This window comes from Cheilinus undulatus, linkage group 8, assembly GCF_018320785.1.
Source record: "Cheilinus undulatus linkage group 8, ASM1832078v1, whole genome shotgun sequence".
NCBI lineage: Eukaryota > Metazoa > Chordata > Actinopteri > Labriformes > Labridae > Cheilinus > Cheilinus undulatus.
This window is the reverse complement of record NC_054872.1, coordinates 46225280-46239772: the sequence shown is the minus strand read 5'-3', so window position 1 is coordinate 46239772 and position 14493 is coordinate 46225280. Positions and strand designations below refer to the sequence as shown.

At 40.6% G+C, this 14493-nt stretch overlaps 1 protein-coding gene across 1 annotated transcript in view; it reads left to right on the top strand.

Annotated features, from left to right (window-relative positions):
- crppa (CDP-L-ribitol pyrophosphorylase A) overlaps positions 1-14493 on the top strand; it is an 80147-nt gene that overhangs the window by 13427 nt on the left and 52227 nt on the right. Inside the window, exons 4-7 of the mRNA XM_041793849.1 lie at positions 843-947; positions 3597-3642; positions 6968-7065; positions 14392-14469. Coding sequence (XP_041649783.1) covers positions 843-947; positions 3597-3642; positions 6968-7065; positions 14392-14469 — 327 coding nt within the window. The remainder of the gene's footprint in view (positions 1-842; positions 948-3596; positions 3643-6967; positions 7066-14391; positions 14470-14493) is intronic.

The window sequence follows — 14493 nt, the reverse complement described above, 5'->3', positions numbered from 1 at the left end:
GGCTATTTGTGATAATTCGTAATCCCATTAGGATGAATTGTACAGTTTTTTTATTGGCTACCCTGGACATTTTCATTCTCTCCTGAGGCGAATACTTTACATACAAGTACAGTCTATTACTTTGTGTTTAAGAGAAATCTCAAGGACATTTGTTTTTACTTTTCCTGAATTTTTCCTTGCAGCATTTTACAAATCAACTACAATAAACATGCAAGCCCATCTTAAACCAGGCACCACCATAGACCATATAAAACATGAACATAGTCTAAGTGACATCACACACTAGTTTCTTTAGTGAAGTTTTGAAGCCCGATGATGGCAGTCACCATATTGGAATGGCCACTTTAAATACATTTTGGTCAACCTAGAAGCAGGCAAAGAGGTGAAGATAAGCCTTAAACCCTCTGACAAGCAGCTACAACATACCTTCCTGTCGATTGTTTTTGCCATGTCTCTTTATTATTAATAACTTGTGTCATTCATAAAATAAAAGTTCTTAAAAAGAAATCAACCCCAACAAAATGTGTGCAATCTAAAATGTGAAACAGCAATATCAACCAGGCTGTAAAAGTAGTTATTTTCACTCAAATATGAGCATTTTAACATGGGTCTTTATGGGGCTTCTGGGTCTCTGGAACCAGCTTCAAGTGGACAGTTGAGTAAGTGCAGGTTTTTGCACTACTGTACTAGCTTCATATTTCAACACCATAGGTTGCTGCTTTGGTACAACTCTAGGTTGCTACCATGGCTACTTATTTGTTTATAGTTTGTTGAATGTGACTCGAACCTGTTTGTAAATTCAATATATTTGATGATTTTCTCCCTGCTTTGTGTCTCTGCAGTGCACTGAGTCAGACTTTGAGTTTGGCACCGAGTGTCTCCATCTGGCTCTGCAGTACTGTGGCACCAACGCCAAGCTCATCCAGGGGCCGCCAACGCTGTGGAAGGTGAGCTCGCCAGGGGCCTGGTTTGGGTCAAAGATTACAGATACTTTGACATTTTGACTTGCAAAGCGTTATGACAGCAGCAGATTTATCATGTGGGCACAAAGAGAGCTGATGAATTAAAAATGAGGTTTGCTGGCAAGTGAGGAAGAACATTTGGATTGAATGTGACAGCCAGGATTGGCATGTAGAAATTAGACTAAACTTAATTGTATTTCAAGTTAGATAACTGTGTCTTTAATTGATCACTTTAGATAACATTTATAGTTAAACTGATTATTATCTTCTCTTGGAGATAGTTGTGGTATTATGTGCTGAGGTTTTGAGTTTCTGTATCCACCATGATAAAATGAATCTGGAACAAATTGTGTTTGTTTCACTCAAAGAATTCAAGGATGACATTTAGATTACGTTCTGAAGACCAGCTCATCTTTCCAGAGATGCTGCCTCACTAATCCAACCTTTGATTGTGATGTTTAAAGCCAGTACGCCAAGCTAAAGGTCAGGTCTCTCTAATTTATGAGCAACTAAGTTGAGGAGGTTTTTCCTTCCTCCTACTCATTTTGACCTTATAGTTCCTGGATCTTTGTAGTCCCAGGAATTAACTGTTCTTTCTCCTGTATGAGCATGCTGCTTTGCATTATTATTTCATAGGTTGCACTCAGTTACCTCATATCATGCTGAAGTACACCACATTCCTAATTTTTATGCAAATGACATTTTTCTCAGATTTTCCTAAGTACTCGATGCAAATTTCAGTCAGTATAGTTTTCAAGTCATCAACTGTTTAAGAATAATTCAAATTTTATTGAACAAACCTCCCAATGATAACTTATTTTTTCAAAAACAAAAAACACTCAAAATGCACTGTTCCAAATTATTATGCACAACAGAGTTTCAGAACATTTTATAGATGGTTAAGAACTGAAAATGGTAATTTGTTTAATTTGCAGTATTAGGAAGTCATATTTACTGAAATCAAAAGCTATTTCAAAAATGTCTTTAGAAGCCAAGTTCCATGTTAACATGGGAACCCTTCTCTGATATAACCTTTACAATTCTTGCATCCATCAAACTTGTGAGTTTTTGCAGAGTTTCTGCTTGAATTTCTTTCCAAGATGTCAGAATATCCTCCCAGAGCTGCTGTTTTGATGTGAACTGCCTCCCACCCTCATAGATCTTTAGCTTGAGGATGCTCCAAAGGTTCTCAATAGGGTTGAGGTCAGGGGAGGATGGGGGCCACACCATGAGTTTCTCTCCTTTTATACCCATAGCAGCCAATGACACAGAGGGATTCTTTGCAGCATGAGCTGGTGCATTGTCATGCATGAAGATAATTTTGCTATGGAAGGCACGGTTCTTCTTTTTGTACCATGGAAGAAAGTGGTCAGTCAGAAACTCTATATACTTTGCCGAGGTCATTTTCACCCCTTCAGGGGCCCTAAAGGGGCCTACCAGGTCCTTCCCCACGATTACGGCCCAAAACATGACTCTGCCTCCTCCTTGCTGACGTCACAGCCTTGTTGGGACATCGTGGCCATCCACCAATCATCCACTACTCCTCCATCTGGACCATCCAGGGTTGCACAGCACTCATCAGTAAACAAGACTGTTTGAAAATGAGTCCTCATGTATTTCTGGACCCACTGCAACCGTTTCTGCTTTTGAGCACTGGTTAAGGGTGGCTGAATAGTGGGTTTATGCACGACTGCAAGCCTCTGGAGGATCCTACACCTTGTGGTTGGTGGGACTCCACCAGCAGCTTCAAATACCTGTTTGCTGCTTTGTAATGGCATTTTAGTAGCTGCTCTCTTAAACCCATGAATTTGTCTGGCAGAAGCCTTCCTCATTAAGCCTTTATCTGCATGAACCCGTCTGTGCTCTGAATCAGCCACAGATGTCTTCACAGTACGATGATCACACTTAAGTTTTCCTGAAATATCTAATGTTTTCATACCTTGTCTAAGCCATTGCACTATTTCAGGCTTTTCAGCAGCAGAGATCCTTTCCTTTCCCATATTGCTGAAACCTGTGGCCTGCTTAATAATGTGGAACATCCTTCTTAAGTAGTTTTCCTTTAATTGGGCTCACCTGGAAAAATAACTATCACAGGTGTCTGAGATTGATTTCAGTGATCCAAAGAGCCCTGAGACACTACACTATATGAGTTTGACTGAAAAACACAAAATTGTTTATGACACTAAAATCTAATTTGCATAATTATGTAGAATGCGCTGTAGTTCCTGGGTTTCAGCAGCAGATTTATACTGAAAGATTCCATCAGCTGACAAGCAAAATAACACAGTTTTTCATTTCAAATATGAAGTTTATAGAGAAAATATCAAAGAAAAAAATTGTGTTTTTAGGAGCCTGTAGTTTCAGGATTCATTTTTTCCATAAATCGTCTTGGACACAATGGAAACCTACATCAAACATAAATAAAACTGTTTCTAGTTAGACATGGTTTCTTAAGTTTTTCCTTTTTGGCTTTTCAGTTACCAGTTGGGGTAGTGGGTCATTTTCAAGGGCAGATAACTCAAATTCACTTTACCAGAATTGAAGACTTTCTAATTTTCAGTATGTCCCAACATTTTTATAGTTTTTTTTTTAACCTAGTTTTATCCACTAAAACTGAGCTGTTTTGTCCTCCAGGTAACCTACAAACGAGATTTGGCTGCTGCAGAGTCCATAATCAAAGGTGAGTCCAACATCTTTATGCATTTAACATTCCATCTTTTCCTGTGTGCATTGTGTACCACTGACTTTCCCATGTTCTCATGATGCAAACACACGTAGACATAAGAGACTGAAAGCTTTAAGTCCTCTCAGACAGCTAACATTAAAAGTTTTTGTCTCTTTGTGCAACCCAGTGTAGAGTCAGAGATGAATAGAACAAACAGAAAAACTCTTCATTGAGAAATTCTTTGAAGCATTGTTTGGCCTGGTCTGTCTGTGACTTTTACGGCGAGCAAGTCAGGACTAGAGGATATCACAATCAGAGAAATGGAAATAAACAGAGCCACATATTTCATCCCTGCAGCACCTGGACCAACAATTACCTGTTTGAAGATGACATAAGGAGCACAGTGATAATTCCCGGAGACTGAGATGTGAATGAATTCATTGTGTGTGTTTTTAAGAGAGGATGTGAAAGAAAGTTCTCACATCTGTCAGGATGATAAACTGTTGAGTGTTTCAGTTTGTGTGTGGGTCTGTGTTATTGTGTGATCAGCACAGTGTGTGTTCAGGCTGAAGGAAACTGGAAAAAAAAACCTTGCATTGTAGTGTTTTTTCTTTCTGCAATATACTGTGAAGAAAGTACATGCAGTTATCCGAATTAATGATAGATTATTTTGGACTTCATGCCATTTTTTGGCCAGGATATTAAAAATGTGATGTGCATGAAGCTCTTTTAATTTTAAAACACATGAAGCATCAGTATGAATCACAAACATTTGTTTCTGTTGGTTCCTGTATGTGCGTCTGTGTGCAGCAGTGTGTGAGAATCATCAGTGAAGGTGCCACTGATACCGAGAGGTTCTACCAGGTTTTGCAGCCGTATATGCCTCTGAACAGACATCCTTCCCAGCACAAGTGTTAATTTTGGCAGCTGTTATAAATTTGGTCTCAGTTAGTCTTTAAATGAAAATATACTTTGGTGTTAATTTTTTCCACTTTACACCGGTTTTGTCACATTTAAACCCAGTTTTCATCACTCTTTTCCCACAATTTTTTTGACTCTTTTAACACATTCTTGTTTCTTTAATCCCATTTCACCACTTCTTCTGCCAGTTTCTTCCACTTTGAAGACATTTTTCTCACTTTAAAACCTTTTCCTACACTTTTTCTGCCTGGTTTGCCACTTCTAAGCCAATTCTTACCCTTCTCTGCCTTTTGATGCCACTGTTGACCCATTGTTGCCACTGTTAACATCTTTTGACCCATTTTTGCCCATTTTAAAGGAGACATATTTTACCCTTTTAAGACAAGTTTATATTGGTCTCAGAGGTCCCCAAAACATGACTATGAAGTTTGTTAATGAAACAACACTCCAATATTAGATTTTTGCATGTCTAAAAACCCCTTTATTTCAGCCCTTCTCAGAGCGAGCCGTTTCTGTGGCTTTAAATGGTAATTAGCTGTCTGACTCAGCCCCTGACCACATCCCTCTCAGGAAATGGATGCAGCACTACTGATGTTACAGACACTTTTTTCAAAAGTGTAGGACCTGACCGGGATTCGAACCATCAACCCCCAGATTGTAGTCCGCAGGGTAACCAACTAAGCTATCCAGCATCTCAGCTGGTAGCTGAGAGACCTTAACCCATTCTTGCCACTTTTTTCCCTATTTTTTGCCACTTTTATCTAATTTTTGCCTTTCACCCATTTCTGCTACTTTTAAAAATCCCATTTCACCACCTTTTCCTCCATTTTTTTTGCCATTTTTAACCCAGTCTAGCTATTTTTAACCCATTTTAATTCTGTTTTTAATAAAAAGTATTTGCATACAGTATATCAGATGCCTACATACTATGGCACAAATAAATAAAAATGATACTTGTTGCTTTGATTTTGGTTATTATTCAGGTGAGAATATGGATTTCCTAGCTTGACTTTACAATGGACCATGATATTGCTGACCTTCATGGGCCCCCCATTTGGATTGTCCTACAAAGCCCCTCCCCCCGATGGCCAGCCTTGTCCACACGACTATTTTTGATTGTGCATGACTTTGTTCAACCACATTCTGGTACAGTGGGGATCCCCGGTCTCTGGTACCTTTATTCTGAAAAGGTTGAGAACCACTGCCCTCAATGACTCTGCAAATATCAGCTTATTGGTTATTGGCAAAAATCCAGTATTAGGCATCCCTAGTATCTTCAGTCCCCAGATGATTACAGAGTGATGTTGGAAGAAAAGATTATAGAACCATAGTAAACATGCTTCCATCCTGGCTTTTACAGTGCCAAGCGACAGCCTCTGGGGTTGAACAATGAAGCTAATGCAGGAATGCAAGAAACACCAAATACACCTAAAAGTCTGGTTTCCAATGCTTGACTAATTTGATCCAATTTACACACTAAAATAGAAGTCTAGGCACATTTTTGGCACTTGATGGGAGTTACTTGGCTATATCATTAGCATCACACTATTACGCTTTATGATCATGTAAAATTCATACTGGTGCTATCCGGGGTGGTTTGAAATGGCATAGCAACAGTCAGATAGCATTTGTAGCGATGCATTATTTTGTGGACGTGATTTCCTTATTGGTAGATTATGAAGTAAATGATCGGCATCCCAACCGATATATTGGCTATAAATATCAGCTGCATGTGCTAATGCATTTCTGGAGTTTTAGGTAGGGCGGTTAGACCTACAGTACATCAGCTGAAGTCTTTGTCTTTGTTCATCCTCATTTCTAAAACTCGACATCTGATCTGCATTTATATATTGTTTTGACTAAAATGAATTTGTAAATGTCAGCAGAGTGGTCATCAGCAAAAATCTGATGCTGAGCATCCCTAAATATTTGCAGGTAAAGCTCATTTACTGTCTTAGCCTCCATCAGTGTGAATAATCATGTGCACTGTCTCAAAGCAAGGTAGGATTTGCACCTTCATTCTTTTGTGTATTTGAATATTTATCATAGGGTGCAGATGGCCTGGCAGTTAAGTTGCACACTATGAACACAGGTGGGCTGGTTTCAAGCCTGGCCTGTGGCTTCTTTCGAGTGTGTCCCTCCCCTACTCTCTCATCCCTTTATCCAAGTCTATCCACTGTCCCTCTCTCTACAAAAAGGCCATTAAAGCTTAAAATATATCTTTAAATATTTAATATATGTCTTAAATGTCTAAACATGTCTAAATATCTGACTTGCATCAGTTAGGCAAGAAAGGTTGTCAAAATGACTTCAGCCTATAATTCAGCCTATAATTTGCATCAAGTTTGGTATTTTTAATGTAAATGAATGTTCATCCAGATTTGCAATAATCAGGTATTTGAACGTCTGTCTGTTTCAGATACCCTGTCCCAGTCGGCCTGTATTGTCACAGGTAGATCTGCACAGGCAGTGACACTGGCTGATGCTCTCCAAAAGGCTGTTGGAGCTCTTAACATGGTGAGAATATGACAGTTACAGCTGATTAACATATTGGTTTTGTTGATGACAGCTATTTTTTGATCCCATGGGTCTGCCATTTTTATTTTCCTTTATCTTCTCCACAATCTTTTTACCTCAAATCCCCCCACAAACTCCATGTGCGCCCTGCTTGGGTGGCCTCGGTGGTGAAGCTTACCATCTGTGGTCAGATCTCTGATCCTGCCTGTCTGGGACATCCACTCTGCAGCTTTCCTCCTCCTCCTCAGTTTATCCCCGACCTCCAGTTCCTACTCCACTTCTTGCAGGAGAGCAGATGGCAGTCATATTTTCTGCACCGTGGGAGTTTGCTTGATTAATTGAGTGTCTCTTGATGGGTTCTTACCTCCTCTTTCTCATCCTTCTTCCACTTCTGCTCAGTCAGTCTTGACAAGCTCCCAGTTTCCACCACAGTTCAAATCCCTTGCTTTCACTCTTGATCTTCTTCTGGGCAAGTCAAATTCCCAGGCTGCGAACATCCTCCATTTAATTTGTAAAATTGTTCCTAATAGACAATGGAAAACAATCTCCATATGCAAAACACCAAAGTGAGTGACAGTTTGAGATATTAAAAGAGACGGCAGCGACCACATAGAAGTTCCATATGTGAAAGACTCTCTTTACACTCTGTAACTGTTGGGCTTTCTTTGAGCAAGTCACATAACCACTAACGCAAGGGACCGTTTGTATTTTTATTGTCAAGAAGAAATCATTGTCTGCATGTATGTCCTTCACATATCTTGAAAACTCGTGATCCAATTTCCCCTTCATTTGAGTAAGAGGTAGATCGTATAGTCTTGAGTGCTGTAAAAGAAAAATTCCTCTCAGAGGCCAGACATTAACCTGCTCTTAAAGGACTTGCATCCCAATTGAGCATGCAGTCTGCACATTCAAGCCGCCCAATATAACTGTAAGCAGTACAGGGAACAAAGCAGTAGGTCTTGACAGGAATGCACTAAAAACACCAGTGCAATTGGCCCCTCAGAAATAGCATATGTTCAGAGGCAAGGAATCAGGCCTCTGCAGAAGGGAGGCTTTGCATACCAGTTATTTTGCAGGATAAGCTTTGCACTGAATTGGGAAGTGATGATTTAAATTTTTTGCTCCATCAGCATCTATAGCATTTCTAATGCATTTATAAATAAGGCTAATTTAGAGAATATAAAGGGTTTATATTAGGATTACTGATGAATTAGGCTGTGTATATGGGGTGGTTGTTGTTTCTGCTTAATATGCAATTTGGGTTTCCTGATAATTTGGATCGCTACTTTGGTGTAACTATTCATTTTAAGAATTTGTATTTAGGTTATTCATGGTTCAAAATAATTTCCTTTGGACTCACATGTGATCTGAGTACTTTTTCATTGCAGCTAGTGATGATTTCAATGGAATGACGTTTGTGTCAGAAAGATTCAAACAAAACTTTTTCAATATAAAAACAAAAATTAGCACAAAAAAAGCAATCCAAGCAAAAAAGAAGTTCACGTCAAAATTGTAAACAAATAATTAGTCTTTGAATTTTGAACATCTATCTTTTTGTTTACATTTCCTGTTTTGCCTCCTCCCTGATCCTTTGTTTGCATTTGTTGAGTTTTTGCTTGCATTCTGACACAAATATCCCATGCAGGTGGGCTTTTCTGGGGTGTGTCCCTATTGGCCAACGAGTTTTGAGTGACAGCTCAGTCACTCCAGATGCTCGGGAAGTTGTTTATTGCACGTCTGGGAAATTAAACCCATGGACTATCATTTTTGCATCAGTAAGACTGAATCATTTATGCTTTATTAAAGCGAAAGTAAACCCCCTGCTCAGAGCTAACTCCGCTCACGTCAGAAATGTGAAAAAAATGAACTATAATTTGGCAGTTTGGTACTGAGATGAGGAAGGGAAAAAGGACAAGGTGTTCCAGACGAGGAGGGAATGACAGTGACGTCCCCTTGCCAGAAAGTGACAGAGTCCCGCAACACTGCTGCCTCATGGCGATCTTTAGAGGTGGAGGATTTTACCCCTCCAGAGTCCCCTGAAGCAGGCTATAGTGTGGTGGTGGACCATGATGGTCCTGAGCACTACCTGTTCGAGCCGTTGGCTCCAGCACCGGCGTAACTAAAGCCGGAGACGTGGAAGTGCAGGTGCAGGAGAGGATGGGAGTGGTCTCTGAATGGTAAAGTTGGTTAGAGGTGGTTACATTCTACCTTTTATACAAAGTTTGTGATGTAGAAGCCTATAGATGGTAGGTTTCTACATCGAGACAGTGTTAATTTTGGCAGCTATTTTCAATTTTAGCCTAAGTCCTAGTCGTTCGACAAAATGTCTTTTAGTTTTAGTCACATTTTAGTCATTGCTACCCTTTTTAGTGTTAGTCTAGTTTTAGTCAACAAAAACTCTAAAACATTTTAGTCTAGTTTTAGTCCATAAATATTCCTCACATTTTAGTCTTTAGTTATAGTCCAAGCATTTATTTTCTTGCCTAAATCTAGTACCAAGTCATGGTAGTGTGTTCTCTGCACCCTGCCAAACCTGGAGTCTCTGCTTTCTTCAGCTGAGAGAGAGAATAGCTACAGTGGAGAAATATCACAGATTTTGAATGTCTGACAAAAATGACTTTACACTTTAGTCTAATAAGTTTTAGTCATCTTGACGAAAACTAAATGTAGTTTTAGTTGACGAGATTAACACTGCATCAAGAGCAGAAGAATTCAGTCTATTTAACCAGGGTTCTGGGCTGTACTGGAGCTGTTCATGCAAATTATCTCATTTTGCCTTGTCGCTCTGATTGGCCTTAATGTGTTTGACAGACAGAATGTTCCTCCAATCACCTTCCACAGATTTTTTTTCAAAAGTCCTGCTCTTCCCAAATGCCTTCTATGGGAGGTTTCCCAGATGAATGTGAAATATATCCATGCAACAGTCCGTCTGGCATGTCAGGTTAAAAACGTTGTGTTTTAAGATGTTAGAAATGAGTCATGTTCACACAACAATCCTGCATGTTTTGGTTTAGTTAAATAAGGATTTTTCATGAGTAGTTTCATTGATAATGGGGTTATCCATGAATCAAAGTGAGATAACAGCACACCGAAACTGTCTAAAGTGAGAACAGCATTGATTGAGCTCATGCCTAGCACATGTCCCATAATATAAGTGCTATCAAACAGGAAAGTGCTTTTGTGTTGCATGGTGTAAGTTTGTACAGATGGTCATAAAATCTCGTCAGTTCCCATGTGCTTATATTTTAATGCCCATCACCTTGTAATCAACTCCAGGGCAGACACTCAGGCTGACAAATGGCCCACACATGGCTTCATTTACTGAAACGTGTTTCCAGGATCCTCCTGATGTATATATTTCCCTTGAGTGTGGCTGAAGTAGTGGAAGAGGGCAGCAGAGCATTGCTCTACAATGTGTTACCATGTCCCTGTGTGATCTATTCAGTCTATCCTCCTTTAAACTCACTCCAGGTCCTTCATCAGGTGGTGTCAAACAGGCTGATCTCACTGTCCGGTGCTGGACCGGGCCCCAGAGACAGATTGGGGTTGGTGCGGGTCTTTTTGGAGAGGCTGATTGGAGCCATTCCTGTCTGTGCTCAGGTGGCCGGTGGGGCTGTGTTTTTCCGGTGCGTGTGTTTGGAACCGGATACATCCTTTTCAGGGAGTTTGGGAGGGAGGGAGGATGGAGAGGGAGATGAAAGGCAAGTTGGAAGAAGCAGCAGAAGAAGAATTACCTTTGTCCCGGTGCCATTGCTCAACTCTAATACGGGGATAAGCTAGGCTGGGCCATCCGAGCTCAGCAGAAAACCAACAGAGTGGTGTTGTGTGGTGTTTGTGTGTGTGCAGGTGGAGGATTTGGCAGCTGGTGTGAGTGAGAGGAAGACAGAGTGATTAAGGGATTCTCTAAGCAGGATGTTATCTGAGAAATCCATTTGATGCACTTTAAATCAGGCTTATAGAGAAAACGGAAAAGTTCAGCTGAATTTGCATGAATGCAAAAATTAATCTCCTGGAAAGTACCAATGTCTGGTTGGGGCAGAAGTTTATTCACCTTTATTTGTCCAGGGACGATTCAGTCACGGCAGTGCACCTGTTTTAAGGAACATCCTGATCATAATCTCACAACTTTATCACACATTTTTGACGGTGTGGACTTACATTTTTCAACAACAACCTCTTAGGCATCCATCTATACCCACACTGCTTATCCAGTTTTGGGTTCTGGCTGGCTTGAGCCAGACCCAGCTGTCAGTGAGCGAGAGGCAGGGTACACCCTGGACTGGTCGCCAGTCCATCAGAGGGCTGACATGTAGAGACAAAAAGCCATGCTCCTACTCACACCTACTTCACACTTGAGCCTCAAGTCCATTTCGTTTTGGTTACTGTGAATGCAAACAAACCGCACCTGGGCACCAGGCCTGGCCCCACTTGGGGAGGTGGTCTCGGGTGCGATTCAAGTGGACTCTGGCACGTTTCGGATGAAATATGAATGCAACCGCCCCCGGATACAGGACAGAGCGTCATATGAGCTTTATGACGTCATCGTTAAAACTAAACTTCTTTTCACAGAGCGGCAGTTTGTTCACATTTTTCCTCAGTGAAAGGCGGAATAAACAGTCTGTTGTACCTCACCCTATAGATGAACACAAGTTTGAGTCAGTGAGATGACATGCAAAGACAATAAAAGTCTCCTGTCACCTTAGAAACCGCTGTATCTGCGCAGCACGAGCCCATTTAATCCTCTGAGCTGTAGCAGATGTGCAGATACAAAGAGCAAAGTTGCTGACAAATTAAAAAGTGATTATATATCATCCATGGTGGCAGGATGGACTTTTTTGCCAGGTTAAAACAAAAACAGTCTTCGCTCAGGTCATGAACCGAGTGGTTGCCTTGGCAGCTTCTTCTTCTTCCTCCTTACTCATAGAAATATTTAGGCCTAATTCTTAAGATTTATGTATTTCAATTGCATATAAAATTTCCACCCATTTGAATTACTTAGATTTAACATAAATCTAGTGTGATCTAGAGTGACAAATATGCAGCGCATGAAGTTTATGTTAAATCTAAGTAATTCAAATGGATGGAAATTTTATATGCATTTGAAATACATACATCTTAAGAATATTTCTGTGAGTGCTCCTTGGCGGGGTTGTAAACCAGCCACGTGCATACCACAGTCTGCTGTTTCAGACTGAGTACATGCGCAAGTGGGCCCAGGCACGGACTGATGTTGCTAGTCTTAAAGAAAGCCAGCGGGGGGAAGGGGGAGGGGTAGGAATGGCGCCATGTTGTGGTTCGAAACAACTGAGCCTAATTTGAAAGCACCCTTAGAATCATCAGGTAACCTAGTTAGCACATCTTTGGACTGTGAGAGTAAGTCGAGTACCCAGTGAGAAGCCACGCATGCACGGGGAGAACATGCAAACTGCACAAGGAAATGCCCAGTCTGGAAACTGGCACCTGCTCTGAAGTAGGAACATTAACCTCCGTGATGCTGTTAAGCCCAACTACAACTTAACCGTCTAAGACCAACGTTATCGTATACAACAAGAAGAGACACAGGCTACAAAAGTTAAATAATTTTCTAACCATAGATTATAATCCCTAATTGTTTTTTTCTTCTTGGAGCTATCGATTTTGCTGTTCTGATGATGCCATCCATATCTTTGTAGCCCTTACAGACACTTCTCTAGCAAGCTTGGAACTTGGTTGACTTTCTTGGGGCATGTAAAATTTTAACTCACACCACTAACTCCTATGCTGAATGTATTTTTCTCAATTTTTAACCCATTTTCTGATCATTTCTGCAGCTAGCGGCTAATGCTATCCGGCTTATTGTTTTTATCACATGGGCTGTGACAACCAATGGCAAGCTGTTCCATCATCGTGTCATGCTTTACCAAACTGCCTATGTCTCTAGCTGTTCAGAGCTATTCAGAAGACGGCCTGAGTAGGGAATAATAGAGAGAAAGAGAGACAGAGAGCCTTTGATGTGTCCCTCTGTGTCTCTGCAGACAGGAGCTGCTTTGCAAAATGGCACTAAAATTCAGCCAATTCAAAGAAGTGCAACTTCATTTGTATATATGTGAATATTTTGAGTCACCATAAGTTTTAGTCGCTATAATTTTTGGGCATATACGTCCAGCTAAAAGCTCTTCCTCAAGATGCTAAATACTCCAGTCCTGTAGCCTTTAATGCCACTTTGCTGTGTTGAAATGAGACCTTTCCTCACCAAAGTGATTGCTTGACTACTTTCTTCCTTAACACCTTTAAACTCCATTTAAGTGGCTAGCTCACTGCTGGGCTGAGCTCTCAAACTTTGTTTTTCTTGTGTCCTCAGAGCGATTTAGTCTTAAAGTCTCCATGGCTTCTCGGCTCTCCAAGCCATGCTTAAATTTAAATAAACATTCCTACTCTGGGATTTCATGCCCAGCCTGGTTTAGATCACGTCAAATATCTTAAACCCTGCAAATCTACATTTCAGACTGAAATGATTTTCCTCCTGAAGCCACGGGCAGCTATCTTTCAAGACCAATTAACCCTGTGACATGTGTTTTACCATATCCATTTCACATTCCCAATTACATTTTGTTATTTTAATGTGCACAACAACTGTACCTCAATGCCAAACACAGACTGTGGATGTTTATTTCGGTGTTTATTTCCTGCGTGTCTGAGGACCAGGCTGCAATTAGAGGCACAACAACATCATGATTGTTAAACAGACACGGTGGGTATACTGTGCTATCCTGTTGCGTGATGTCACTCAGAAGCCAAGGCCTGACACTGAATGGAAAGATTGGGGTATAAATGTCCCATTTCTTAAAAGCAAAAGCTTTTACAGCTCTTGGCTGTATTCAATCTTTGACTCAATTTGCAGTGTAATTAAATTTAAGTTGGCCCATGTCTGATTGCCCTCCCCAAATTTTGCATATGACACAATTTTCCTGCCAGTTCAGAAGTCTAAAGACGCCCAGAAATGTTTTTTTAAAAAGAAAATCTCCATTTGTTCTAATAGGCTTTTTGATTGCAGCATATGGAAATGAGCCACTCAGTTGCATTTTCCCTGATTGTACTTCGATTTTTTCAAATCCATAAAACCACTCATGGCAGAGAAACAGGAGCACTGAACGACTGAAGAACTGGCTGAAACAAAAACCAGAAGGTTTCTGACCTTTGAGCACAGCAGTCAATCACTCCTTTGACATCCGAGTTATGAGGATTTCTAGTACTGCAGCTTTTGCTTTTAATGTTATCACTCTGTATCCTGTAACAAGCAGAACAGAATGTCCAACATCAGGAAATCTCTTTATCTCTGTCCTACAGGAGCTGGAGGTCATCCCAGATCTGATGGGGGAAAATGCCAGCTATCTGCTAAAAGAGTGGAACTTCATCCAGGTTTCTGTAAGTCCTTGTTTTCAGCAGAAC